Source organism: Ascaphus truei, chromosome 5, assembly GCF_040206685.1.
Source record: "Ascaphus truei isolate aAscTru1 chromosome 5, aAscTru1.hap1, whole genome shotgun sequence".
NCBI lineage: Eukaryota > Metazoa > Chordata > Amphibia > Anura > Ascaphidae > Ascaphus > Ascaphus truei.
This window is the reverse complement of record NC_134487.1, coordinates 271856145-271882402: the sequence shown is the minus strand read 5'-3', so window position 1 is coordinate 271882402 and position 26258 is coordinate 271856145. Positions and strand designations below refer to the sequence as shown.

Genomic DNA, 26258 nt, shown 5'->3' with positions numbered 1-26258 from the left:
AAATGACATGCAAATGAGCACACAGTGCCACTTTTTGCTTCAAAAACCATTTTTAACATGGTTCCCTATAGGCTTAAGCTTGCTGCATGGTCACAGCTTTGAGCACAGCCAGGGTTAAGGTGCATACCCAGAAAACCACCCACAGACAACTGTTTCGACCTTAATGGGTCTTATCAGTGTGGGGTTGATTAACTGGGTATGCAAAGAAGCTAAAGGATGGGCCAACCATAATACTGAGTTAAGTTATGGTGAGTAAAAAAAGTGACAAAAACCCTCCACAGCAAAGCAAATATGCAAATGTAAATACAACTGTATGCTCATCTGTATGTCTTAGGCAGGTCTATATATATATATATATGCAAACACGATACAGATACATACATATATATACATACATACAGGCAGTTCTCGGTTATCAAACACAATGCGTTACTCAAAATGGCGTTGGATAGCGAAACGTCTTGAAGTGAAACACGTTTTCCCATAGGAACACTGTTTAAATTAAAGGTTCCGTTCCTGAAGGCATTTTTAATGCTAAAATACACAAAATATTTTACTCAGGCAATAAGATATGCAGCACACACACATTATATAGTGTATATACTGTAATATATATATATATATAATATATATATATATATATATATATATATATATATATATATATAAATAATATATAACATAATATATCATGTAATTTAATAATATAATATATTATATAGTATAATATAATATTATATTATATGATATATATATTATATACACATAAACAACTTTGCAAAGCGTCGTAAGAGCGTTGGATAAGCCGTTTTGGCTTTGTAAAAATGAATATAGGTATGCATTGCATAGCGTTGGATAAGCCATTCGTTGTAAAGTGAAGCGTTGTAAAACAAGGACTGCCTGTACATATACAGTTGTGTGAAAAAGAAAGTACACCCTCTTTGAATTCTATGCTTTTACATTTCAGGACATAACAATCATCTTTTCCTTAGCAGGTCTTAAAATTAGGTAAATACAACCTCAGATGAACAACAACACATGACATATAACACAGTGTCATGATTTATTTAACAAAAATAAAGCCAAAATGGAGAACTATGTGTGAAAAACTAAGTACACCCTTACTGCTTCCGTAGGAATTAAGATTCTAAGTAGCAGACAGGTACTGCTAATCAAATGCCCTTGATTAATTGATCATCCGCAAGTGTAACCACCTCTATAAAAGCCAAAGATTTAGCTGTTTGCTGGTCTGGAGCATTCAGGTGCGTGTTAACACAATGCCAAGGAGGAAAGACATCAGCAATGATCTTCGATAAGCAATTGTTGCTGTCCAACAATCTGGGAAGGGTTATAAGGCCATTTCCAAACAATTTCAAGTCCATCATTCTACAGTGAGAAAGATTATTCAAAAGTAGAAAACATTCAAGACAGTTGCCAATCTTCCCAGGAGTGGACGTCCCAGCAAATTCACCCCAAGGTCAGACCGTGCAATGCTCAGAGAAATTACAAAAAAAACAAGAGTTACATCTCACTCTACAGGCCTCAGTTAGCATGTTAAATGTTAAAGTTCATGACAATACAATTAGAAAAAGACTGAACAAGTATGGTTTGTTTGGAAGGGTTGCCAGGAGAAAGCCTCTTCTCTCTAAAAAGAACATGGCAGCACGGCTTAGGTTTTCAAAGTTGCATCTGAACAAACCACAAGACTTCTGGAACAATGTCCTTTGGACAGACGAGACCAAAGTGGAGATGTTTGGCCATAATGCATAGCGCCACGTTTAGCGAAAACAAAACACAGCATATCAGCACAAACACCTCATACCAACTGTCAAGCACGTGGTAGGGGGGTGATGATTTGGGCTTGTTTTGCAGCCACAGGACCTGGGAACCTTGCAGTCATTGAGTCGACCATGAACTCTTGAGTATACCACAGTATTCTAGAGTCAAATGTGAGGCCATCTGTCCAACAGCTAAAGCTTGGCAGAAATTGGGTCATGCAACAGGACAATGATCCCAAGCACACCAGCAAATCTACAACAGAATGGCTGAAAAAGAAAAGAATCAAGGTGTTGCAATGGCCCAGTCAAAGTCCAGACCTCAACCCGATTGAAATGCTGTGGTGGGACCTTAAGAGAGCTGTGCATAAACAAATGCCCACAAACCTCAATGAATTGAAGCAACGTTGTACAGAAGAGTGAGACAAAATTCCTCCATAACGATGTGAGAGACTGATAAAGTCATACAGAAAACAATTACTTCAAGTTATTGCTGCTAAAGGTGGTTCTACAAAGTATTGAATCATAAGGTATACTTAGGTTTTCACATGTCTTCTCCATTTTGGCTTTATTTTTGTTAAATAAATCATGACACGGTGTAATATGTCATGTGTTGTTGTTCATCTGAGGTTGTATTTACCTAATTTTAAGACCTGCTAAGGAACAGATGATTGTTATTATGTCCTGATATGTAAAACCATAGAATTCAAAGAGTGTACTTTCTTTTTCACACAACTGTATATGTATATATGTATGTATCTGTACCGTGTTTGCCAAGCTTAATAATCAAAAACGAATAGACAATACCGTTCTGTGGCTAACGAAATGCTGTTATTTGTGCGAGCTTTCGAGATACACTGATACACTGATCTCTGTATCTCGAAAGCTCGCACAAATAACAGCATTTAGTTAGTCACAGAACGGTATCGTCTATTCATGTTTTATTTTATATATATATATATATACTGTACGCACACATGTGTATAAAAAAAAGTATTCTTTATTTTTCTTGAACTATTTTCATCTGTAAAGATGAATCCATCTTGAAATGAAGTCATGGTGAAGTCATCCTGTTAAGATTGCCAACCTTAGTAGCAAAATGGATTAGGATCTGCAGTCCCCTGTAGCATGGTCTTTTTCATTATTTTTACTGATCAATTGCTATTTGCTGCAAGATAAGTCTGCAATATACTGCTGTTGAAGGTACATTACCCATATAGGACCAATGACATTGGTATACTTATTGTGTTATAATATTGATGACTGAAGCATTCAATAGAAGTTTAAGCATTTTTAAAGGATTATTAAATGTTCCTGTAATTTCGTTTGTAATGTGGTACCTATCGATCTCGTTTTGCTCCACTGCAAAAAGGCAACCAGATTTATTTCATCCTAAAGGGGGAGGCAGTATAAGTGAGGTATAATGCATTAAAACCAGACCATAAAAGTCAGTTTACAATGTTCACGTTCATTTCAAGGATGGACTTACAAAAACGATTTCAACAAAATGTATACTTGACTAATTTAATTTTGAGGTCATCCGTTACCAAGTACAGTATTAATAATTTAAAAAAAAAATTTTTTTTTATTAACTTAATTTTTTATTAAGATTTTTTGGGGAGGGGATACAAAAAGGAAGACTGTGAGGGGCAGGTATGGGGACATTTAAAGACAATAATACATATCATAATGAAGATACAGAGACAAAAAAATCAAAACCCAGGAGGATACTGCTATTGTTCTAATGTGGAAATGAATGAATGAAACACAACTCCGGCTAAACCAAATATTTGTGATCAGAACAGAAAAGTTAGGTATTCTGAAAACCTATATTTATTGACTAGAAAATTCATTATCAATAAATAAGCCTGATACATATTTAATCATAAGGCAGCAAACATTCCTATGAGAAAATAAATCAGTCATTTTTAGAGCATCTAGTAGTACTTGTAATGACCGAGGGATGTTGTCCTACTCATTTTAAGATCTTCATGTTTGAAAGATGATGCATTGTAGTTTAATAGGACGGAGGCCCATTGAGCCCTAAGGGTTTTTATTTCTGTGACATTTTAAGATGGCAGGTAAGCGATTAACAAATCCAGAGCAGTCATTTCCAGGGTTTGGATGGAGTCCTGAAGTCTGCTAATTTTCCTGTAAGATCTGATTAAACCCTGGACAATGTCTTGCTAAACGTTTATTTCTTTATCTCCCAGGAGCTATTAAAAGGAGTAACAATATTGTCTCCAATAACGTCTGTGCAGGACAGCTTAGTGCAAACTTCTCCTTGTGGACTCCCCATGACACCATCACTTTTGGAATAAACATTGTACCTGCATCCAAAATATTGGATGGTTGCCTCAGGAATCTGGTCTGGCTCAGGATCCTTAGTCGAAGTTTGGGAACCGCTAGATTGGCGCTAAGACACATAATAACCCCATCCCTGCTGTTGGACTCTGCTTTACCCCCCCCCCCCCCCCCCCTTTCACCCCACGGGCCCTACCTGTGGAGCCGGGTGTGCGTGTTCCAGTGGCAGAGGGAGCCTTGCCAGGTTGCGATTTGCGAAAATTGGGCCCATGATATACCAGCCGAGGCTGACCCCCTCCGGCAGGGCGCAGACGGACACAGAGCCTAAGGGTGGGGTGGAGAGAGTGTGAGCCTGTTTTCCGGCTGCTAATATAAAGGCAGAACCAGTGTTCCGGCTGTGAAAGGATGGGCCTCTAACAGTTGTGGGCCCGGATGCACCTATGGTAGCTCCACCACTGACGTGTGGGTATGATGAAGTCCGTTTAAATTCACAGTAAAAAAAGAAAAGGTGTAGGAGTGGCCAATACTGCATTAGGTGGCGTCCATGCTGCAGAAGACCGCGCAAAGGCGTGCGCGGCGAGATCACATTGCCTTAAAGCATTGACCGTGCCCATAGACCATACATGCGACAGCAGGAGGGGGGGCGCGGTGCGCGAGGAATTGGTTCAAACTGATTCCTCGGCGCGACGGGCAGGTCACATGAGCGGTTCACCCAATGAGGGTGAACCAGCTCTGTGGTGTCACAGACACGCCCCCCCACGGCGCGTCTACCTTGTCCACAAAACGCTCCCGCTTAACGCGGGTGACGTCACGCGCACGCCTCCACGTAGCCTTCTGCTGCATGGACGTAGGCTTTGAGAGCAACAGGTTGCCTTTTTGGCAGAAGGATGCAGCAAGTCATCATGGATCTTTTGGCTGCAAAACATCATGATATCTCTGATTTGTCTTTTAGCCCTGTCATCTGTTCATTTGGTGTAAACACCTGCCAAACACGTAAACTGCCTCTCAGTGTTTACACTTTTCTTATGGCAGCATAGCAAACAAGGCGCCCAGTAAACCCAATCTTCAATTGCTTTCAAATCAGTGTAATTAATATCCCTATTTGTTGGATTAGCACACAGTAATCCAATGGATTATGAAACAATTACTCTAAACACCGCCACTCTGAGCTCTTGCTTTCCCTCCACTAAGGATCATATGAACTCTGGCTGGGGCATTCTCCTTATTGATTTACTTGAGTCATATTATTCGAGTGCTAGATGCTTATAGCTGAACGTGGTGGTCTCTGAAAGGTAAGACTGGGGTCCGGGAGGCCTCTTAATTCGGTTCAAAAGACATTTGGTTGGATCGGTGGGAGAGATTGCTGCTTGTATCTGCCAAATGGCGTTATTTATCTGGTTTAAAAGTCTTGATAAAAAGAAATCTCGGTCATCTCATCGCACACAGTTCTCAGCAAGTCTTCAGTAAAAAAAAACACCATCTGTGCATCATATGAAGGCAGCCTGTGTGTAGAGAAGTCTGACCCGCACTTCTGGCATCCAGTAACAGGGCCCAGAGAAGCAGTACTCTCCACAGTAATGATTTTATGTCTGTCTGTATTAAATTATCTGTGGATGCTAAAGCACAAAGACAACAGCTCTACTGATGTGGATGTTAATGATGAATGCTGCATCTGTATCTTTCCATCATTTACTAAACAATTGAAGCACCAGGCAATTATGAGCTGGTTAAGGGTGTGTTCCTTTTAGCCTTAATTCATTTTTCCTTTTTTTCCAAGAGTAATATTCTCAATCATTCTTTATTTAGTGTTGTCGCTCTACAGGGTTCTGTGCTTAGTACAATATAAATGGGCAAACTGCCCTAAAAAGCATGCAGTTTGGAGCAATGTGTATTAAAAACGGTGGCTTAGCAGTGGCCAATAGAGGAGATATCACCTGTTACAGCGCTTAGCCATGATTAATTCGGAAATCATATAAATATTCGGAATAAAAAGGGCACAAAGGGCATTCTTGGCACACCAAAACTTCTAGAGGGCCGTTACATTTGATTCAGACAAAACAAAGCAGAAAGAAATCTTCATCGCTTAGGTGTCTATTTACTGACGTCTCCCAGATGCAAGACAAGCACCGTATGTTTTGAAAGAAGCAAAAAAAATGTTAAAAAAGAACCGTTGAAGTCAATTGGAGTTTTTCCCTTTGATAAATCTTGAACCTTTAGAGAGCTGGGGGTCCGGGCGCTCATGAGTGCACCCACCGGACCTGCGTCACTTACAGGTCATGGTCCTTGGTGGCCACATGACCGGGACCAGGCTCTGGACGGCAGAAAAAGTTGTGTAGGGGGCTCCACTTCTGTTTTGATCAGGCTGGCTGCTCTGTCATTCCTGGTAAGTCAGAAGGGCCTCCGCAGGGCCAGGGCCCATGTCGTACTATATACATCATTACAGCACTGTAAAGGTTTCATTGTTTTCTGTTTTGGAGAAATGGCAATGTAAAATATTTTAAGGCACTCTAAAAATGATCACCCTTGTGAATATCCTAAGATCTCCATTGTATCTTAGGCTTTGGTCCCGCTGCGTCCGGTGGCGCGCGCGGCCGCGTGCGTGTTCCTCACCAGCAGGGGTATCCTTTCCTAGCTGGTCTCAGTCCCCCCTCGCTGCACGGCTCACAACGTGCTGTGACGTGTCAGCTGCCAGGGGATGCAAGAAAATTGTGATCCCGAGCGGTGACGCGTCACGTGGTGCGCTGATGAGCCTATCAGGAGCGGGAGCTGTCAGACAGCTTCCTCCACAAGGTAGGGGGTGGTGTGTGTGTGTGTATCAGCGTGTGTGAGGAGGGCATTTGTGGGGGGAGGGAGCGGGAGCTGCTTACCTTCCAGCAGCCCGCAGCAGCTCCCTCCTGCAGCCTGGGAGACCGAGCCCGTGGAGGGAGGGAGGGAGGGAGGGGGGGGGAGTAGCGGCTCCCTCCACTCAAACACGCCCCCCCTCCCACTCCCGCCCCCCTCCCATTCCGGCTCCCAGCTCCCTCAGACCGCATATCGCGGTCTGTGCCTGTCAGCGCGCCGCCTGTCTGCAGTGCGGGCGCGCTGACTGAGGGAGCGGGGCCTTAGCCTTGGGCTTCATCACTACAACTACAATTATCTTGGCTCTTATCACTATGACATTTATCTTGGCTCTGATCTCTACGACATTTATTTTAACCCTGATCACTACAACTATAATTATTTTGGCCCTGATCACTACAGCTTCAGCTTCCTTCCCGCAATAAAAGTATGTTCTATCCCATGATGTTATTAAAAGCAGTTAAACATACCTTGGATACAGAAATGTTTAATTTGGTATAGAAGATGTTCCACTATTTTATTAACACACACACAAGCTCTAACCCCAATGACCCTTACTTCTGAAAAGGCAAAGTATTTAACTAACTGTATCTTTTGCGTCATATTGGATGTAGCATTGGGTTTTTTTGTATTTTGTCCCCACTATTTTATTGCAAGTCTTTGAAATGGTGAGAAATGAGACTGAGCAATGAGCCACAAAACTGCTTTCTTTCCAGAGATACATTTAGGGATTTTTTATTTTATTTGAGATGATTAAAGTTTGAGCAATCTCAGGGTTTATAGATGCCACATACTGAGCGGCCAGTTAAGTCATATTACTTTTTCAGTAAGAACTTTCCCACGACCCATGACTGGAATATTGGCAGGCATGTTTCAGTTGGCGTTTACAAAAAAACAGGACAATCAGTAATAAAGTGGAATACAAACTGTGATAATCATGTCCTCTTCCAAAGCAAATTGTTTTCCACGATTGAATACACAGATACAGAAGGGTCTGTGTCAAACTAGCTTATGTAGTGGCTGGAGGGGTAATGGGAGGCAGAGAACTTCACTAATAATAACTTTAATAGCAACTTTATTTATGTAGTGCTTCGTTCCCAGTGGGACTCAAAGCACTTCAGTAACAAAATGAAGAAAACGTTTAAGGTTATCAACAAGATCAAACACAAGCAAAGAAACAATACAGGATGGGACAGTACTGTAGCTATTAAGTGCCAGACAGGTTGTGGTTCATTAATTAAATGCCTTGGTAAACAGGTAGGTCTTGAGCCTGTTCTTATAGATTTCCAGAGAGGGAGGCCTCTCGAACTGTATGAGGCAGCCTGTTCCAAAGAGCGGGAGCAACGTGGCTAAAAGCTAGTTGGAATCCAAGCAAAGCCGATAATGTCTAAAAGTCATTATGTCTGAAAGCAGTTTATAGATCTCCAAGCTATAAATTGGGTGGGAGGGGGGTCCCAATCCAGTAAATCTTGGAATGCCAGCCTGTCTGTTTATAAAAGTAATGCTGCTTTTCTTGGGTAGTTTTTTTGCACCAGTTATTGGTTACCAGCAAATTTCTACATTATTTTGCACTTGCCATAGATCATACTTATGTGCTTTGACAATGATAATGGTTGTGTTAGCATGGACTCTTGCAGCTGTCTTGCCATTGGTTGTTATCCACGCTAGGGGACCAATACCAGCCTATTAATAATGAATGTGGTAATGACATTCAGCTCTAACTAACCAATCAGAATGCTTTTTTTTTCATGCAAGAAAGAGCTTTGTTTTTTAGTTGATAGTGATGTTCAATTCCAACTGGCCACTATACTTGTTTTGTTATCTCTGTGTGTAGATATGTATATTTTCAGAAATGTCTGAACATAGCTACCGCCCTGTATCCCCCCCCCCCCCTCTTGTTTGCCTCCAAATTGTTAGGTCTTGTGTTCTCCCGTATGATCAACTTTCTTAATTCCCATGCCCTCCTGGACCCTTTACAATCTGGCTTTCATACTGCTCACTCAGAGACTGTGCTCACTGACGTAGCCAATAATCTACATGAAGCCAAATCCCTAGGTCATTTTTCCCTACTAATCATACTTGATCTCTCTGCTGCTTTTTGTTACTGTCGAACACCGTCTTCTCCTGCACATTCTAAACTCTTGGTAGCTGCAACAAAGCCCCATCCTTGTTCCCCTCGTACTTCTCCCATTGCACAATCTAAGTTTCTGTTGCTAACATTTTCTTCGTCTCAGATTTATCTGTCTGTTGGTGTACCACAGGGCTCTGTTCTGGGACCTCTCATTTTCTATCTCTACACACTATCACTTTGTGACCTCATCAACTCTTTTGGCCTTTGGTATCATCTCTATGCAGATGATCAGCAGATAATCCGCCCCTACCCTCACTCCTGCAATAGAGTTCCAAGTCTCATTTTACCTCCTGGCTATATCCTGGTTGATGGCGCTCCACCACCTTAAACTTAATATGTCTAAAATGGAACTCCTCATATTCCCCCCTAAATCTGGCCTAAAATCCCCTTTCTCCATCACAGTAACGGAACTACCATCTATCCTGTTGCCAAAGCACATTGCCTAGGAGAGACATTTGACTCCTCTCTGTCCTTATCCATTCACCTTCATGGCAAAATTTCACACTTCTTCCTCTATAAGATTTCCAAGACCCGCCCTTTCCTCTGTCAATATACTGCTAAACGCTAATACATGTGCATAGAGAGAGAAAAGAAACCTAGTATATAAGCACTCTATTTCACATCTAAATGTATAGTGAATGTTTTAAAATACTTTATTTGTACCAATAAATAAAAAAAATGGGGTTTAAAATAGGATATATGTCAAACAGTACGTGACTGTCATTAGTAACGTAACGTAACGATGACGTAACGATGACGGCCCTAGTCCTATATTAATAGGCAGCTGTATAATAGCAAAGGATCTCGAATATCCATAAGGGTTCCCCATATGTTCTATCAACCTAACTTACCAGAGTTACGTTACTAATGACAGTCACGTACTGTTTGACATATATCCTATTTTAAACCCCATTTTTTTATTTATTGGTACAAATAAAGTATTTTAAAACATTCACTATACATTTAGATGTGAAATAGAGTGCTTATATACTAGGTTTCTTTTCTCTCTCTATGCACTTTTGTTCCTACCTAGTTAGCACCTCACATTGGTTCAAATCATTAAGCTGTGCGGGTGTTTTCTGTGTATATAAACGCTAATACATGCCTTATCCTCTCATGTCTGTATTATTGTAACATACTGCTAACAGGCCTCCCTGCCTCACAACCTTCTCATTTGCAAGCTAAACAAAATTCAGCTACTACATTAATTTCACTTGCTTCCATAACAATTTCACTTGCTTCCATAACAGTCTCTGCTCATCTCCTCCTTAAATCCCTCTCCTTGCTTTCCATCACATTTTGGATCACATACAAAGATCTACTCCTTACCGTTTGAGGTTCTCCACTCATCTGCTCCTACCTACATATCAGCTTTGATTTCTTGTTATGCCGCTGCTTGTCTCCTGCACTCTCTCTCTTGCCTTAAACCCCTTTCCATTACTGCACCCTACCTGTGGAACTCCCTCACACTCAGTATATGCCAAGCACTGTCTTTCCCCACCTTTAAAACAAACCTTAAATCTCCCCTCTTAAATGAAGCGTTTCAATAGCCTGGACTCCTGGCCACTGCCCCACACCCACAGTCGATCCTACCAACCATTGTGGCCAAGCACTGCCATCTACGGCACTTATTCCTTCATCTGCTGTATCTGTATGTTTCCCAACATTCCACTTAGATTGCAAGCTTCCCGGGGCAGGGATATATATATAATTTTTTTTTATATATATCCCTGCCCCGGGAAGCTTTCAATCTAAGTGGAATGTTGGGAAACATACAGATACAGCAGATCTCTCTCTCACTCTCGCTCGCTCGCTCTCTCTCTCTCGCTCGCTCTCTCGCTGACTGCTGCTATATCATGGACATTTTCCATATTTTCAAGGACTTTGCTGATTTGTGCGTTTTGTGCTGCATATCATTTGGGGTGACTATCAGGACACTTCCTCCATCTTTCTCTACAAACATCTATGAGCTGAGTATACTTATCACGCTGATTACTGCTGCTCTTATGCATATTATATATTATACCAGTCATTAGACTGCAGCCTCTCTAGTGCATTGTCACATTAGTGGCTTTATATTTTAGGACAACCGTGATATTATTCATCTGGTTTTTCTTCGTGTGTTTCATTTTTCTCCCCTCATTCAGGCAATGTTTGCAGCCTCCAGTCTCCTAGGGGGTTATTGTCATCTAATACATGTATGATTGGAGATGAATGCATTTTCTTTGATGCATGTTTATTTGTGCCCTCTTGGGTGTTTTCATGTCATTTGTCTTTGGCTTTATTATTAGCCATAGTTTTGCAGCAATTTAGTTTAAGGTATTAAGATATCCTCTCAGTTCATGACCGGCCGGTTACAATCACGCTGGGTACTTCGTCCCCATTGTGGTTTTATAAATAGAGGGTTCTTGTTCCTTTCTCTTTGTTTAATTTTGCTAGTCCGCTTTATTTGTCCTTTGTTATTTAGATTATTTCAGTCAGGTTTTTGAGTCAGTTTTCATGTGTTTTATTTTAGAATTTGTTATGTTTTTGTATCGAGTTGTGATTTAATGGATTAAAAATAAATGTATTTGTATTACTTATGATATGTCTGAGTGGTTTATGTGAGGGTTCTTTTTTGTGGTATAATATATATATATATATATATATATATATATCACACACACACACATATATATATCCATAACATACTTTACCAACAGCATGGATGGCAAAAAAGGCAACAGCGCTCAGAGAGGAAAGCACAAAAAGTGTATTAAATAATATAACAACACCGTTCCAACGTTTTGATCCACACAAAGGGATCTTCCTCAGGGGCATCTCTCTCTCTCTCTCTCTCTCTCTCTCACCCTCTCTCACCCTCTCTCACCCTCTCTCACCCTCTCTCACCCTCTCTCACCCTCTCATCACCCTCTCTCACCCTCTCATCACCCTCTCATCACCCAACAGTGCTTCCAATGCTGTGTATATATATATACAACTGTATGCTCATCTGCATGTCTTAAGCAGGTCTGCAACCCCGTCTTTCCCCATTATCACACAGCACTTCCACTGCAGCAAGGGATTCTGGGAAATGACATGCAAATGAGCACACAGTGCCACTTTTTGCTTCAAAAACCATTTTTAACATGGTTCCCTATAGGCTTAAGCTTGCTGCATGGTCACAGCATATATATATATATATATATATGTACGTACATACACACACCTTTATTTATATCGCGCCATTAATGTACATAGCACTTCACAGCAATAATACACATGACATAATAATATAACCTACAGTGAGAATAAGCGCTTCAGACATGACAGTAACAATTGGAAAGGGAGTCCCTGCCCTGAAGAGCTAACAATCTAAGTGGTAATTAGGGAGAACCTACAGAGATCGTAGGAGGTATCTTGGTAAGTGCGTCTGAGATGCATAGTATCAGCCAGCGGAGCTACCCATATGCTTTGTTAAAGAGGTGTGTTTTTAGATAGGTCTTAAACGTGGACAGAGAGGGTGCCTGTCGGATATTAAGGGGACGGGCATTCCAGAGGTGTGGGACAGTGAGTGAGAGAGAGGTTTTAGGTGGGAGAGGGCTTCAGATACAAAAGGGGTAGACAGAAGACATCCTTGCGCAGAACACAAGAGTCGGGCAGGTGTATAGCGAGAAACTAGGGCTGACATGCAAGGATGGGCAGAAGAATCTATATCCTTAAAAGACAGGAGGAAAATTTTGAAAGTAATATGGGGTTTGATAGGAAGCCAGCAGATGGATTTCAGCAAGATGCTGAGACAGATTTAGGAGGGAATAAAGTGATTCTAACAGCAGTGTTAAGGATAGATTGTAGGGGAGGCAGGAAGGCCGGATAATAGGCTGAGACAGGAGAGAATGAGGGCCTACATTAGAGTTTTTCCAGTACAGGCCCAGAGGAAAGGGCGTATCTTTGCAATGTTACGGAGGTACAAATTACAGGTTTTAGCTACATTGTAATAAAGATGCGCGCAGTCTCAAAAGATCCCCTGGATTCACAATAGGTGGTCTCCCACTGCAGCTCTCACTCTCCCGTGATCAGCGGGGTAAATACGAAACATGAAAACAAAAAGAAAGCGCAAAAAAGGAAAAACACAATTAATAAAGATAATAACCTTTATAGTAACCTTAAAAATTACATGCTACAAAACATTACATAAAATAAGGGTTCACATGAACCCACACTCTCACAGTTGCAGAGTACTACCCTGTACCCTGCATGGTAGTACTCTGCAACTGTGAGACTGTGGGTTCATGTGAACCCTTATTTTATGTAATGTTTTGTAGCATGTAATTTTTAAGGTTACTTTAAAGGTTATTATCTTTATTAATTGTGTTTTTCCTTTTTTAGCTACATTGTGAATGTGAGGGAGGAGTCGAGTGTGACCTCTTGGCAGTGTGCTTGTGATACTGGGTATATGATAGTACTGCCAACAGTAATGTAGAAGGGGTAGTAGAGCCAGGCTTGGGAGGAAGTATGAGGAGTAGTGTCTTGGAAATGTTACGTTTGAGTCGGCGGAGGGCTATCCAGGTAGATATATTGGAAAGACATTCAGAGACTTTGGTCTATACAGCAGGTGTAAGGTCAGGGGTTAAAAGATACATTTGTGTGTCATCAACATAGAAGTGGTATTTGAACCCAAGAGATATGATAAGATCACATAGAGAGAGTGTGTAAAGAGAATAGGTCCCAGGACAGACCCCTGGGGTACCTCCACAGAGAGATCAACAGTGGAGAAGGTGTTAGCAAATGAGACACTGAAAGTACGATGGGAGAAGTAAGCGGAAATCCAGGATATAGCTCTATTATTGTTACCAATAGTATGGAGAATGTGAAGGAGAAGAGGGTGGTCCACAGTATCAAAGGCTTCAGAGAGGTCGAGTAATATGAGCAAAATGTAATGACCTTTGTCTTTTTTGCAGCATGGAAGTCATTAATTATTTTGGTGACGGCTGTTTCAGTGGAGTGAGCAGTGCGGAAGCCAGATTGTAGAGGATCTAGGAGAGAGTAGGTGGTGAGAAAATGGAGCAAGCGAGAGAACACAAGGTGTTCAAGGAGTTTAGAGGCAAAAGGCAGGACTGCGACAGGGAATGAGAGTTAGAGAGACAGGTAGGGTTAAGCTTGCTGATTTTGAGAGTATAACTGTTGCAGAGTGAGGAATTGAAAATGTGTGTAAATGTAGGAGTTACTGTATGAACAAGAGGTTTGAGGTGATGGGACAGAATGGGGTCAAGAAGGCAGGTGGTAGAGGATGAAGAGATCAGTAGCAACACATCCGTCTATGTGACAGAGGAAAAGGAGTTGAGGAAGGCAAGAGGAGAGTTAGGATATATATATATATATATACATACATACATACATACATACATACATGTGTTAATTTAATCCTCGACATTTCGGCTAACCGATGGAGCCTTTTTCAAGACGGTTGGGTAGCCGTAAAATGGGAGATTAAAGCAACACGTTTATTGCAAGGTTGGTGTGCCTGTTTAATTTTTCTACATTTGTGCTTTATAAGCATCACCCTATCCAGACCTCTGGATTAGTGTGTGTGTGTGTGTGTGTGTGTGTGTGTGTGTGTGTGTGTGTGTGTGTGTGTGTGTGTGTGTGTGTGTCAGACAATACGCTTGTACTAAATAAAAGGGTGCATTTTGCGTGTCTCCATATCCCCTTCAGCTTTAACATTGTATGTTGTCATTTTCAAGGCATGTTTTCCACAAACTGTGCGTGGATCCTTGGCTCAGCGAACATTGCACTTGTCCGATGTGCAAACTGAATATTCTGAAGGCCTTGGGAATTGTGGTAAGTGATAAGCCAGTCATTTCTCCTGAAAAGCTCTTTCCTTCATTTATTTGTTTTTGTTTTTTGTTTGTTTTTACTGGAAGATGGAGACAATTCCATAAACCAGCAGGAAGCAGATATGCAACCACATGGTTGTTGGGGGAAGAATGAAATGTAAAAGTTGAGGAAATGGTGCGCGAGACATTTAAACACAATGGGGAAGATGCAATTTTCCAGCAAACTTACTGTAAAGTGGCATTTTAACCCTGCATCTTTTAGCATCAGGGCTCTAATTTGGTTCCATGTGGGTCAACCTAAAAGTAAGGGAATGTCAATAGAAAATATTATGAAGAAGTTGCATTTCACACATGTAATAGAGACCCAAAAGGCCGAAACAGCTATCTGTGAGTAGGTTTACTTGCTATGCACTTTAACCCAAGCTGTGCTGGAAAGCTGTGTAATACAGCAGGCATATGCTTATAGGGTTCCATGTTAAAATGGACAAGAAGCAAAAGGTGACACTGTGTGCTCCTTTGCATGTCATTACCCAGAATCCCTGGCTGCAGTGGAAGCACTGTATGCTAAGAATTGTGAAAAGCAGGGCTGCAGACCTTTCTGAGACGTGTGCATGTACGCACAAGTGGTACGTGTTGTTTGCTATATTACACATTATAATTGTATTGATTAACGTACGACTTATGTGACGCAGTCCAAATAGAAAACAGAAAAGAGCACAGCATGTTCCAGCAAACTCTTCTGCGTGTTGTTACATCTCCCCCATCGTGTTTGTGTGTTGTGCTTTAACGTTTCCGCTTGCCTAGTGTCTTTATTCCACCGACCATAAACACCCACTTCTTAGTGTCACTGGTCCGGTAAGTGAGTTTGTGCAAACTAACACTAATGAAGTGTGAAACGGTGTTGTGTTTGGGGGCTGCTCAGTCAAATCTGACTAATGAAGCATGATATGAGTAAGAAGAATAGGTGGCTGGTAGCAGACTGTGTCTGAGCAGCCCTGTGGAACCTGAGATTAGTATTTCGCTAGCAGTGAAGGGCTTACAGCGTTTTGAAGGATGCCTCGGCTCCCTTGAGGCATGGTACTTAAGGGCAGAATTATTCTTCTAGTGTTGTAAGTGAGCAGTAATGCACGAGAAGTTGCATTAAGTAAAGATAAGCACCCGCCTACGTCTGCACTGAAGGATTCCAACACATGCCACACGTGTGTTACAAAATCCAAGACCAGGTGTTTTCCGAGAATGGGAGGTGCTTTCAAATCCTTTAACTCTTCTTGGGAATAATGTCTGGTTCAGTCCCTGTAGTTTTTAAAACCATTTGATTTAAAGTTTATGTGCAATAAATGACCATTGGATATGGCCCGGATGCTGTAACGTATGCATAATCTTGGCAGGAAGAGAGGAGTGGGCACTGTCACAAATAAGAGCCAGGAACCCAGATTTAATGCAGAAGTCTGTGCTGATTGCCATATTTTTTCATGTTCTTTCTAACTTCCTTTAAGAGATCTCTTGTCATTTATGAAATGTTTTTTTTTTTTTTTTTTAAAGCTGATGCTTTCAGGAGATAAAATGAAATATGAAGGGTCCGGAGGTTAAAATGAAGCTAACCCAGAGCCCATTGCTGTCTGAAGGTTACCATGGTAACGAAGATGCTAGAGCTTAAGAAAACCATTAACTAGAAAAAACATTTTCTTTTTTTTTAAAGGCGCAAGACATGGTCAGGGGGCAAGATACTAACATTATATGTGTTCAATTCATATCCATAGGCTTTTGGGGGTTGCTGTTTTAACAGCCTTAAATAGGGTATTAATAACACACAATCCCAGCAAGCTCAAGAAACCCCAAAACCCACTACATCATATAGTGTGTGTGTGTGTGTGTGTGTGTGTGTGTGTGTGTGTGTGTGTGTGTGTGTGTGTGTGTGTGTGTGTGTGTGTGTGTGTGTGTGTGTGTGTGTGTGTGTCAAAAGGAGTGCTACTGAGCATGGCCAATTGTATACAACAAAAGACACTACATCCAATCTGACAAAAAATATATTGGTACAATACTTCAATGCTGATATTCTCATGAGTAAGGGTTATTTAGTTCAACCCTTTGGCCAAAGCGTTATAAGCCTGCAAGCCACGCCAAGGCATAGCCAAATTTGCAGGTGTTTATTAATGTAATTTTCAGCTGGTATCCGTTGTCTGGAGGTTAGTGGCCCCTCCCCACTATCTAAGTTAGCAGGTCTTTTTCATTTTCTTGTGTTTGGACAGACCCACTGTGGTCATTCTCCCTCCAACAGAGGAAAAAGAGAATTTTACCAGGTAGTGTTAGGAACTACATATTCTAACTATTACTATAATCTAGTTCAGAGGTGGGCAACCTATTTTTCAATGTAGCCACAGGTGTGGCGAATGAGAAGTGAAAATCGCCACACCATGTAAAAACATTCTGGGAGAGGTTTGGGGATTGAGCACCCAGCATTTTTTACGAAATAGAATATGAAATGGTGCAAATTCGTGCATACGTGGAGTGAAATGTAGAAACAAATGACTTAACGGTCAGATGATTTATAAATGGCATACTAGTAGTCACACAGGACGAGCTACCCTGATTTTAATGCTTCTCTCACACTACTTCCAAGATTGTTGCACCCCCCCTCATCCTCTCAACCCCCCCCCTCCTCTGACCCCCCTCTCACGCCACAACCACTACCCTCCTCATCTCCTCACCCCCTCATCATCTAATTTCCCCCCATCATCATCTCCTCACCCCCCCCCTCATCATCATCTCATTTCCCCCCATCATCTCATTCCCCCCCCTCATCATTTCATTTCACCCCCCTCTTCATCATCTCATTTCCCCCCCATCATCATCTAATTTCACCCCCCCCCCCCATAATCATCACGTAATTTCCCATCACATCTCCCTCTCCCCCCCCCCCCTTCAATCTCTTGAACATACATTGTGTTGCTTCTTACCTTGCCAGACAGCACCAGAACAGGAGTCTGTGGCGAGGTCGCTGCCGGGGTGTGTGCTCCGCCCCCATCGTTCTCACATTGGTTCTCTCTCTCCTCCACTCACTACTATCCACAGCCCATCCCATCGGGCACGGCTACTGCCGCTGCACTCGCGCATGCCGCTGCACTCGCGCATACCACGACACACGCGCATGCCACGGCACTCGCGCATGCCACTGCACTCGCGCATGCCGGCACACTCGCTTCCCATTACCTCACGCTAGCACAGTAAAATTGTCCACACTTTGATTGCCAATTGGCCACAAGTGGCGAATGGCGACAGGGTTGCCCACCTCGGATCTAGAGCCTTTATTTTTTATTTATTTTTTTCTCCAAAATCAAGGGGCAAATGCATCAGAAGTCTGAATCTCAGTCTGAAGCAGCATGTCTAACATTGACGCGGGACAATATCCCATCCCCCTCCACTTTCTGAACAAACTTCCTGTGTTTAGAGGATCTTCCAGATGTATTATTTTTGTTCTCGTCAAAAATTCTGTAGGGATATATTTTTAAATAAAGTCTTAACAGTGTTTACAACAACAACAAAAGCACTGGGGAAAACACATACCACTTCTCCTTGTATACGAGTACACTACACACACATACTGTACAAGCCATACAAGATTAGTTTCAGTTCCTCTCTATAAGGTCCACTGCCTGCCCTGCTAAAAGCAGATCTATTTCTAGAGTGCCCTGGATTAGTTTAGCAGAGGATGAGAGTACTTCAACTATCTCACACACATCAAAGCTAGGAATGGCAGCAGGAATATATTAATACCTAAAAAGCCACACTTGGGTAACTCGCAGGGCATTAAAGTGAAAACGTTCTATGAAGAAAAAGAAACCATCTTCTTGTATCATTTATCCCTGTTCTATGTCCAAGCTATGCTTTTGAGTTAATTATGACGCACTATTAAATAAAACTCCCACTGTAGTTGTTCCATGAAGCTGCAATAACAAGGATAAGAAGGTATAGTTACATAGTTACATAGTAGATGAGGTTGAGAAAAGACATGTCCATTAAGTTTCAACCCATGTTGAATTTAGGCGATTAAGTTACTCATCCTATATCTGTATTTACAGTATATTGATCCAGAGGAAGGCAAATCAAAATCCCCAGTGAAACATCATCCAATGATGTCTGATAAGGAGACAAATAGATTCTTTCCTGACTCTAGTAATGGCAATCAGATTTCTCCCAGGAAGGACATCCTTCCCTTGTTTACTTATTTGGTATATCCATGTATACCTTTACTTTACAAAAAAAAAAAACTTGTCTAACCTTTTCTTAAAGATATCTATTGTATCTGCCATTACAGTCTCCATTGCTAGAAAATTCCATATTTTATCTGCCATTACTACAAAGAACCATTTCCTTGGTTGCTGGTGAAAATAACAAGGAACAACTCTGTCATTGGTACTGTCCTTGAGAACAGGGCCACACACAGCTTTACCGGGGCCCAGGACTCAAGTTTCCACCGGGGCCCCCCACCTGCCGACGGTTTTGCAAGAACTCCCCCCTCCCTTTTGTTTCTCTTACACTACCCTTTTCTGATGCACATCCTTGCTCTCTCACCCCCTCCATAACCCTTTCCTTCCTTCCCCTCTTTCTTTCATTCTCCCCTTCCTTCTCTTACACTGTTCTCTCCCCTCCCTCTTACAGCCCTCTCTCAAACTCCCTGCCCCCGTGTATTTTTCGCCAACTCCCTACTCAATAACTCCCCTACCAAAATACATAGATACGCACACACAATAACCCCCCTCCCCAAGTACACACACACACTAACAAAATAAAAAACCCTCCCTAAATACACACACACACACACACTAAAACCCCTTCACAAACACACACACAATAAAACCCCTCCACAAACACACACACACACACACACTAAAAAACACTCCCCAAATACACACACACAATAAAAAACCCTCCCCAAATACACACACACAGACTAAAACCCTCTCCACAAATACACACACACATACACAATAACCCCCCTCCCCAAATATATATACACACACACAATAGCCCCCCCCCCCAAATACACACACAATAACCCTCGTCCCCAAATACACATACACACACAATAAAAACCCCTCCCCAAATAAACACACACAATAAGCCACCCTCCCCAAATATACACACACAATAAACCCCCCTCCCCAAATACACACATGCACACACAATAATCCCCACTCCCCAAATACACACACACAATAATCCCACCTCCCCAAATACACACACAATAAGCCTCCCTCCCCTAATACACACACAAGAAGCCCCCCTCCCCAAATACACACATACATAGACACACACACTTGGGTGGGGGCAAGGGGCCTGGGAGGGTGGTATAAGGGGATCATGGGCACGTGGGCTTATCTGGGGCCCTTGGATGGGCCTGCTGGAACCACTTTGTCAGTTCACAGGAGAGCCATGCAGGCCCGCGGAGCCTAAGGAAGGGAGGGACAAATGGGGGTGCTGATGGAAGGGGAGGGCCTGTAGTCCTGCAGGAGAGGAGGGAGGGGAGGGACAGATGGGGCAACAGCCCCAGGAATGGGGAGGGCCTGGCTTGCCTGCAGGAGAGGAGAGACGGGAGGTCCCTGCAGGACAGGAGGGAAGGGAGGGCCCTGCAGGACAGGAGGGAAGGGAGGGATAGATGGGAGTGGCCCAGGAAAAGGGGAGGGCTCAGCTTGCCTGCACATAGGAAACCGTAGAGTTGCCGGTAGGGAGGCAGGGCCCCTTGACTGCCAGGCCCGAGACAGCAGTCCCAGCTGTTTCCCCCCCCCCCCCCCCCCCTCTCAGCGGCCCTGCTTGAGAACATATGGTATATAACATATCTGTCTAGTTGTCATACACCGGTTTAAGACAGACAAGTGTTTTCAATCTTTGTGTATGAGTGTTGTTTTACATGGCTATAAGCTTCCAACCCATAAGTAAAAGTCAAGAGGCGGTAATGTGATATGAGAAACAGCCACCCAGATTTTCTTTATTACAGTTGTTATTGTGCCGTTGTTAGAAGCCAAATGAAGCCTCCAGAGGCATGAATCATGGATTGGTGGTTACTCATCTCTCAACAGTCACTTACAGCAGGGGTGTGCAAACTGGGGGGCATGTGCCACCCGGGGGGCGGGGGGGTGCAAAGTTTTCTGGGTGGGGGGACACGGTACTCACAGAGGTCCGGCACTCTTCCCCACAACATTTAAATTAAATGCTAGTGGAGCACGCGAGGCCTCTAAGTCCCTTACCTTGTCTCCGGCGGCTTCTGATGACGCGTTCACCATGGCAACGCGGCATCAAATGACGCCACGAAGTCACATGACGTGGAAACGTGATATCCAAATGCCGGAGAAAAGGTTAGTGGGGGCGCAAGCAGTCAGGGGGGCACAGACAAAAAAGTTTGTGCATCCCTGTCAGATTTGGGGGAGTATTTGTCAATAAAGTGTTTCCTCCACCCTTATCCTTCCCTGTCATTCTCAACCAATAAACATAAGGAAGAGGGCTTTGCCTATGCAAACTCTTGTTGAAAATACAACATCAGACAAAAGGAAGTGACCCCTCGCAGGTTTTGGCTTCCCATATTTACTAACCAACTTAAGAAATGTAATTTAAATTACGTAACAATATTTATACAGGTTATATTTTGGTGGGCAAGCCGTACAGGCTGTTTCTGCAGCATGCGGTAGGTGCATGGGCCATGGGAGGAGGCAGTTATATTCGGTTTTCCTTGTTTTTTTTCCTCTCTCCCTTGGGAAGTCCTTTGATATTGTACTTCTTATTTGTCCTCACTGCCATGGAGGAGGAAGCGGAAAGTGGATTAATTATTCTTATGGATTATTTCCTTTCTTCAATTAACTCATTGGCAGTGCTACTTCCCTCCCTTTTTGTGTCTTGTCAATTGGTTTTGTACACTACTGGAGATGTATTGTTGCAGCTGGGGTAATACCATACAATGCTGGAGTAAAGGAAGAGATGTCATGTATGTAGGAGGGGAGCATTCCTATCCCCCCCCTGTCCCACTCGGCAAAAGGGAGGATTTTAACCCATTTGTCCGTTACTGCCTTGGAGGTGCAAGAAGAAAGAAAATAATTGGAAAGAATAATTGTTCCACTTTCTAAAAGAAACTGTAGGATTTAAGAATATAGGGACTGCTGCTTTGGGACCACATTGGTAGGGTTACTCGCTTTCAAATAAGACATAAAGGATACTTTTAATTACGCTGTGGTGTCGACCTAAAGATTACATCTATGTGGGTACTGTGCCACCCGACACCAGTCTCTTTATGGAGAGTTGACAAGATGAGATGCTTTAGGCCGCGCTTATAGTGCCGGCGACACGACGTCGCCCGAAAACAAATGCATTGTCGCCGCCGCGTGCGCGTATAGTAAGCGCGAAGGCGACGGGGCGACGCAATTTTCGGAAGCCGGGAATATTTGATTTTTATGGGGCTGTCGCCTCATGTGACAGCCCCTGAATCAATCAATGCCCTGGTCGCCGGCGACGCCGCCACAAAGCGAAATACAACTTTCGCTGACGGTGACGGGCGACGTCACGCGTTGCCATCGCGGGCACTATACGCGCGGCCTTACTTTCTCTGTCTCATCTCTCTGCATCTACAGTCCAGCTCACAACCATAAACAGTTATTTTATAACCTGAATTCCTTTTCTGTACAATTAATTTGTTTTATTAACAATGGGTGTTTTCATATATCGTGGATGGGGATGCCTCTGGGTTTTGGGGTGCGGAATACAAAAAAATTCCATCCTGTGTTTTTTTTCTTTCCTCAGGCTAATGTGCCATGCACAGATAACGTTGCTTTTGACATGGAGAGACTCACCAGAGGGCAGATATCCAGCCGCAGATCTGCGCCCAGTGACCCAGCAGACGAAAGTTCCCTGAGCCTAGAACCCCTGCGCTCATCTGGAATATCCCAGCTTCCTCATGATGGAGAGATTACCCCCAGGACAGGAGAGATCAACATCGCTGTAACAAGTGAGTCCAGCAACACTAGGGCTGTGACCAATTGCTTTGGACACATGGGGATATGTATACAAGAGTAGGGATTTTGAAGCCCATTTCAATTGCAGATATCCAGGGGGTTGTTTATTTTCTTATTTACTTACCTACCTGAAATGTGGTTTCCCACGGGGTTGCTTTCTTTACCACCAAGATCCCTCTGATTCGGAGGGATACACATATGACTTACCTGCGCTTTTGGGGGTTTAATATGTCTGCCCACAGCTGCTGGCAACAGATTGTCTCAAAGAAGAAAATCTAGCCGACCAATGTGTTGTTGACCCACCTGGCAGGGAAAATGTTAAGAGAACTGCCTATTTTTGGATGCTCTACCAGGCATGTAGTAGGCATTTTAACTCTTATGTGGTTCAAGAATCAATAGCGATAATACATGGAGCTTCCCCTATGCACATTCATGCTACACCTTATCCATTTCTAAACAGACTCGGTACCAACTCAGAATTGTAATGTTGTTGTTCTCCCTGTATACTTGGTTTTGGGATGCCTCAGTTAGGGATGTTTGAATGCCATTTAACCCCAAGCCAAGGAGGAAGTCCTGAATGTACTGTAGCTGCACTTAGTTCTTCCCTCTGTGTCCTTGCAAAATATATTTTCATTATGTCGCTTACATACAGTGCTCCATAATTTCTGGACTTCACAACTCCAGTATCCTCTCTCATGTCATTTTAACAAACACAGAGATTTTTCATTTGGGTCGTGATTCCTCTATTAGAAATGCATGCAGTTTAGAGAGCAGCAAACCAGAAATGACAGGGCAAATGAACCCCTAGAAGTGAGTGCAGAATTCCTATTCTTACTGGGTTAGAAGTTTATATCAATACTCTGATCCTTAAACACCGCAGCATGTTCAGTTTTACAGAGGTTGATGTGGAAGGTGATCTATTCCGCATACACACAAACTACTGCTCCACTGTTGGAGATATCTTCACCACTTAACTCGAGGCTAATGGTTCATGAAAATGAGCTAAGGGAAACTCCCAGGATAATACTCTGTTTTTCTATTGTATTTCCTGTAAAAAAACAAAAAAAACATTTTAGTTGCATTTCCTTCATTATGGATTACAAAATGAATGTCCTTTTGCGTGTGTGATAATGTTTGGAACGGTTATTCTTGGTTGTATCTAGTAGTTTATCATTTCTGTCTATACGTTACTTCTGTCTTCCTTTTTGGTAGCCAATAGAACTAAAATCCCCTGAGCCTACAATTGAGAAAATATAGCTTGAAGTACAGTAACCCACTGGTGTTGTGATCTGGTATCATCTTAGCTGCCTGCAGTTGGAGACTAATGGTATCATGGACTGACAGTGATGTCTGCCAGTTTTTTGGTGCTCTTTTCTCATCGATATGAATGGAGCTCGGAGCTCCAATGACATGGACAAGTGACTTCACAGGTATTGGATTAGTTGCCAGAGCAGAATAATTTATTAGAGGAGTAGAAGTGTCTAATAAGGCTTGTAGTTGATTTTTGCTTTAAAAGTAGTGCTACGGTGATTGATTTCAAGCCGTTTTAAACTGTTAAGCATTGAGACCAAGCTTATTTTAGAAGTACCAATACAATATTTATGCTCGAAAAACAGGAAAGGCCAGAGCCTTTCTAAAATCAATCCTTTTTTTTTTTAAGTAAAGAAAAGGGGAAACAGAGCGTTTGTACATAAGAACCGATGGTCTGCTGGGTTAATAACTAAAAAAGTAGTGATACAAAATACCTTATGTTATAACACATCGACGACTGACTAATAATTAGAATTATTGCTACATAATGCCAGCTTTAAAGTAGCATGACTACATTGCACCCCCATTCCCCCTTTCTTTTTTCCCCTCTTACTTTTAGGCTAAGATTATTGTAGGCGCGCACGCCTGTCGCCCAAAGATGGGTGAACTGAGCTGGAGGCGTGGCGGACGCGTCACCAGGCTGGTTCGCTCTCATTGGCTGAACCGCGCGAAAAAAAACAAAATAGCTTGTCTATTGAAAAATCTGCCACGTGGGCGCGATGCAGAGCGCCTGCGCAGAGTATGGCCGGCCCTTAACAGCTGCTGCACTTGGTTCTCGCAGCGCACGAAATCGCACGCACTGTCCCACGTGTAAAGCATGTGACAATGTATAATCCTACATTCTTACCTAAGCCGACAATCGTTTGGTGCTCCTGTAATAAATCTATAACAAACCTGATTGTGTGACTAATTATCCCAAACAGGAAAGTGTTGCAAAGATCTTGCACTGCTTGGGAAGTGGGCTAAAACCTGCTATAGATATCAAAGGATGCTTTAAAACTCATTAAAAATGGCATTGAGTTGAATTAAAAAAAAAGAAATAGCTACTATTTAATACTACAAAACTGATTTATTTAAAAAAAAAAACGTAAGATTTCACATGTTTTGCTGCTATTATGGGAATGCCAGCTTTAAAACCAACCCATTGGTATTGCGAATGCACATACAGGTCACATGTAAGATTAATTATCAGCCGTTAACATCATTGCTAATTACTAACCGCTAATGTCATTGCTCATGTCCGGACCCGAGAAGATACGACTTTACAATGGCTGTCTTGACACCCACCTCACGTGCATGCTTAGATTAGAGCTGCAGTGCCACTTGGCACCGACTTTCTCTTTTTACCTTGATCACATTCTCAAGTTTTTTTGTTTTGGATAAATATTTGGGTAGCTGTCATTTTCTTAACATGTTTTTTTAATTGCTGCATAACTAAGAGCCAATCAGTGAGTCTTTGGAATAGCTGTGGCAAGTTCTCCTCAGTTAGTTATGAACACTTAACCAGCGCCTTTTGCAAGCAGTATGTATAGTATATTGCATCATATTATGGTGGTGTGCTTTTTCACATAGGCCTACGGATTAAAATGTACCATTTTGGTTCTGTTTATGAACCAACTGTTAAATCGGACTGAAATGCATATTTTTATCTAAGTAGTGCCATATACGTGATGAGAAAAATTGTCAGGAAGTCAGTGCACCGTACCACAAAGTAGAAGAGTGATAGAGGGTGAATAAAATGATTTAATGCAAAAATGGAAGAGCAAGAATCGGACTAATATGTTTTGCGCAACAGCACTTTGTCAGTTTCTTCAGTTGTATACCCCATACCCTTTAGAGCCCCAGTCCTCCCTACCCCAGGGAAACTCCATCATATATACACGACACCTTGCAAAAATAGTATACAAGATGGGATTCTGGGTGATATACTAGATATAGAGATAAGAAAAAAGCAAATGTGTGGTGCTCAGAAAAAAAAGCCTCAATATGGTACTAAAAGAAACCACAATAAAGTTCAAATTTTGATTGAAGATTCCTGAAGTGTGAACCCCCTGAATAATGAGTAAGGGATATCAACCCATAACAT

General features: G+C 42.3%; 1 protein-coding gene across 6 annotated transcripts in view; it reads left to right on the top strand.

The window, feature by feature from the left end:
- The window catches only part of RNF130 (ring finger protein 130), a 180610-nt gene that overhangs the window by 137746 nt on the left and 16606 nt on the right, over window positions 1–26258 (top strand). For 4 of the 6 annotated variants that reach the window (XM_075602055.1, XM_075602056.1, XM_075602053.1 and 1 more), the window contains exons 6-7: window positions 14772–14868; window positions 22650–22854. In XM_075602055.1, the coding sequence (XP_075458170.1) occupies window positions 14772–14868; window positions 22650–22854 (302 nt within the window). Of the gene's footprint in view, window positions 1–14771; window positions 14869–22649; window positions 22855–24073; window positions 24112–24731; window positions 25295–26258 lie in introns of those variants that run through there. The other 2 variants (XM_075602058.1, XM_075602057.1) reach the window with 2 other exon arrangements.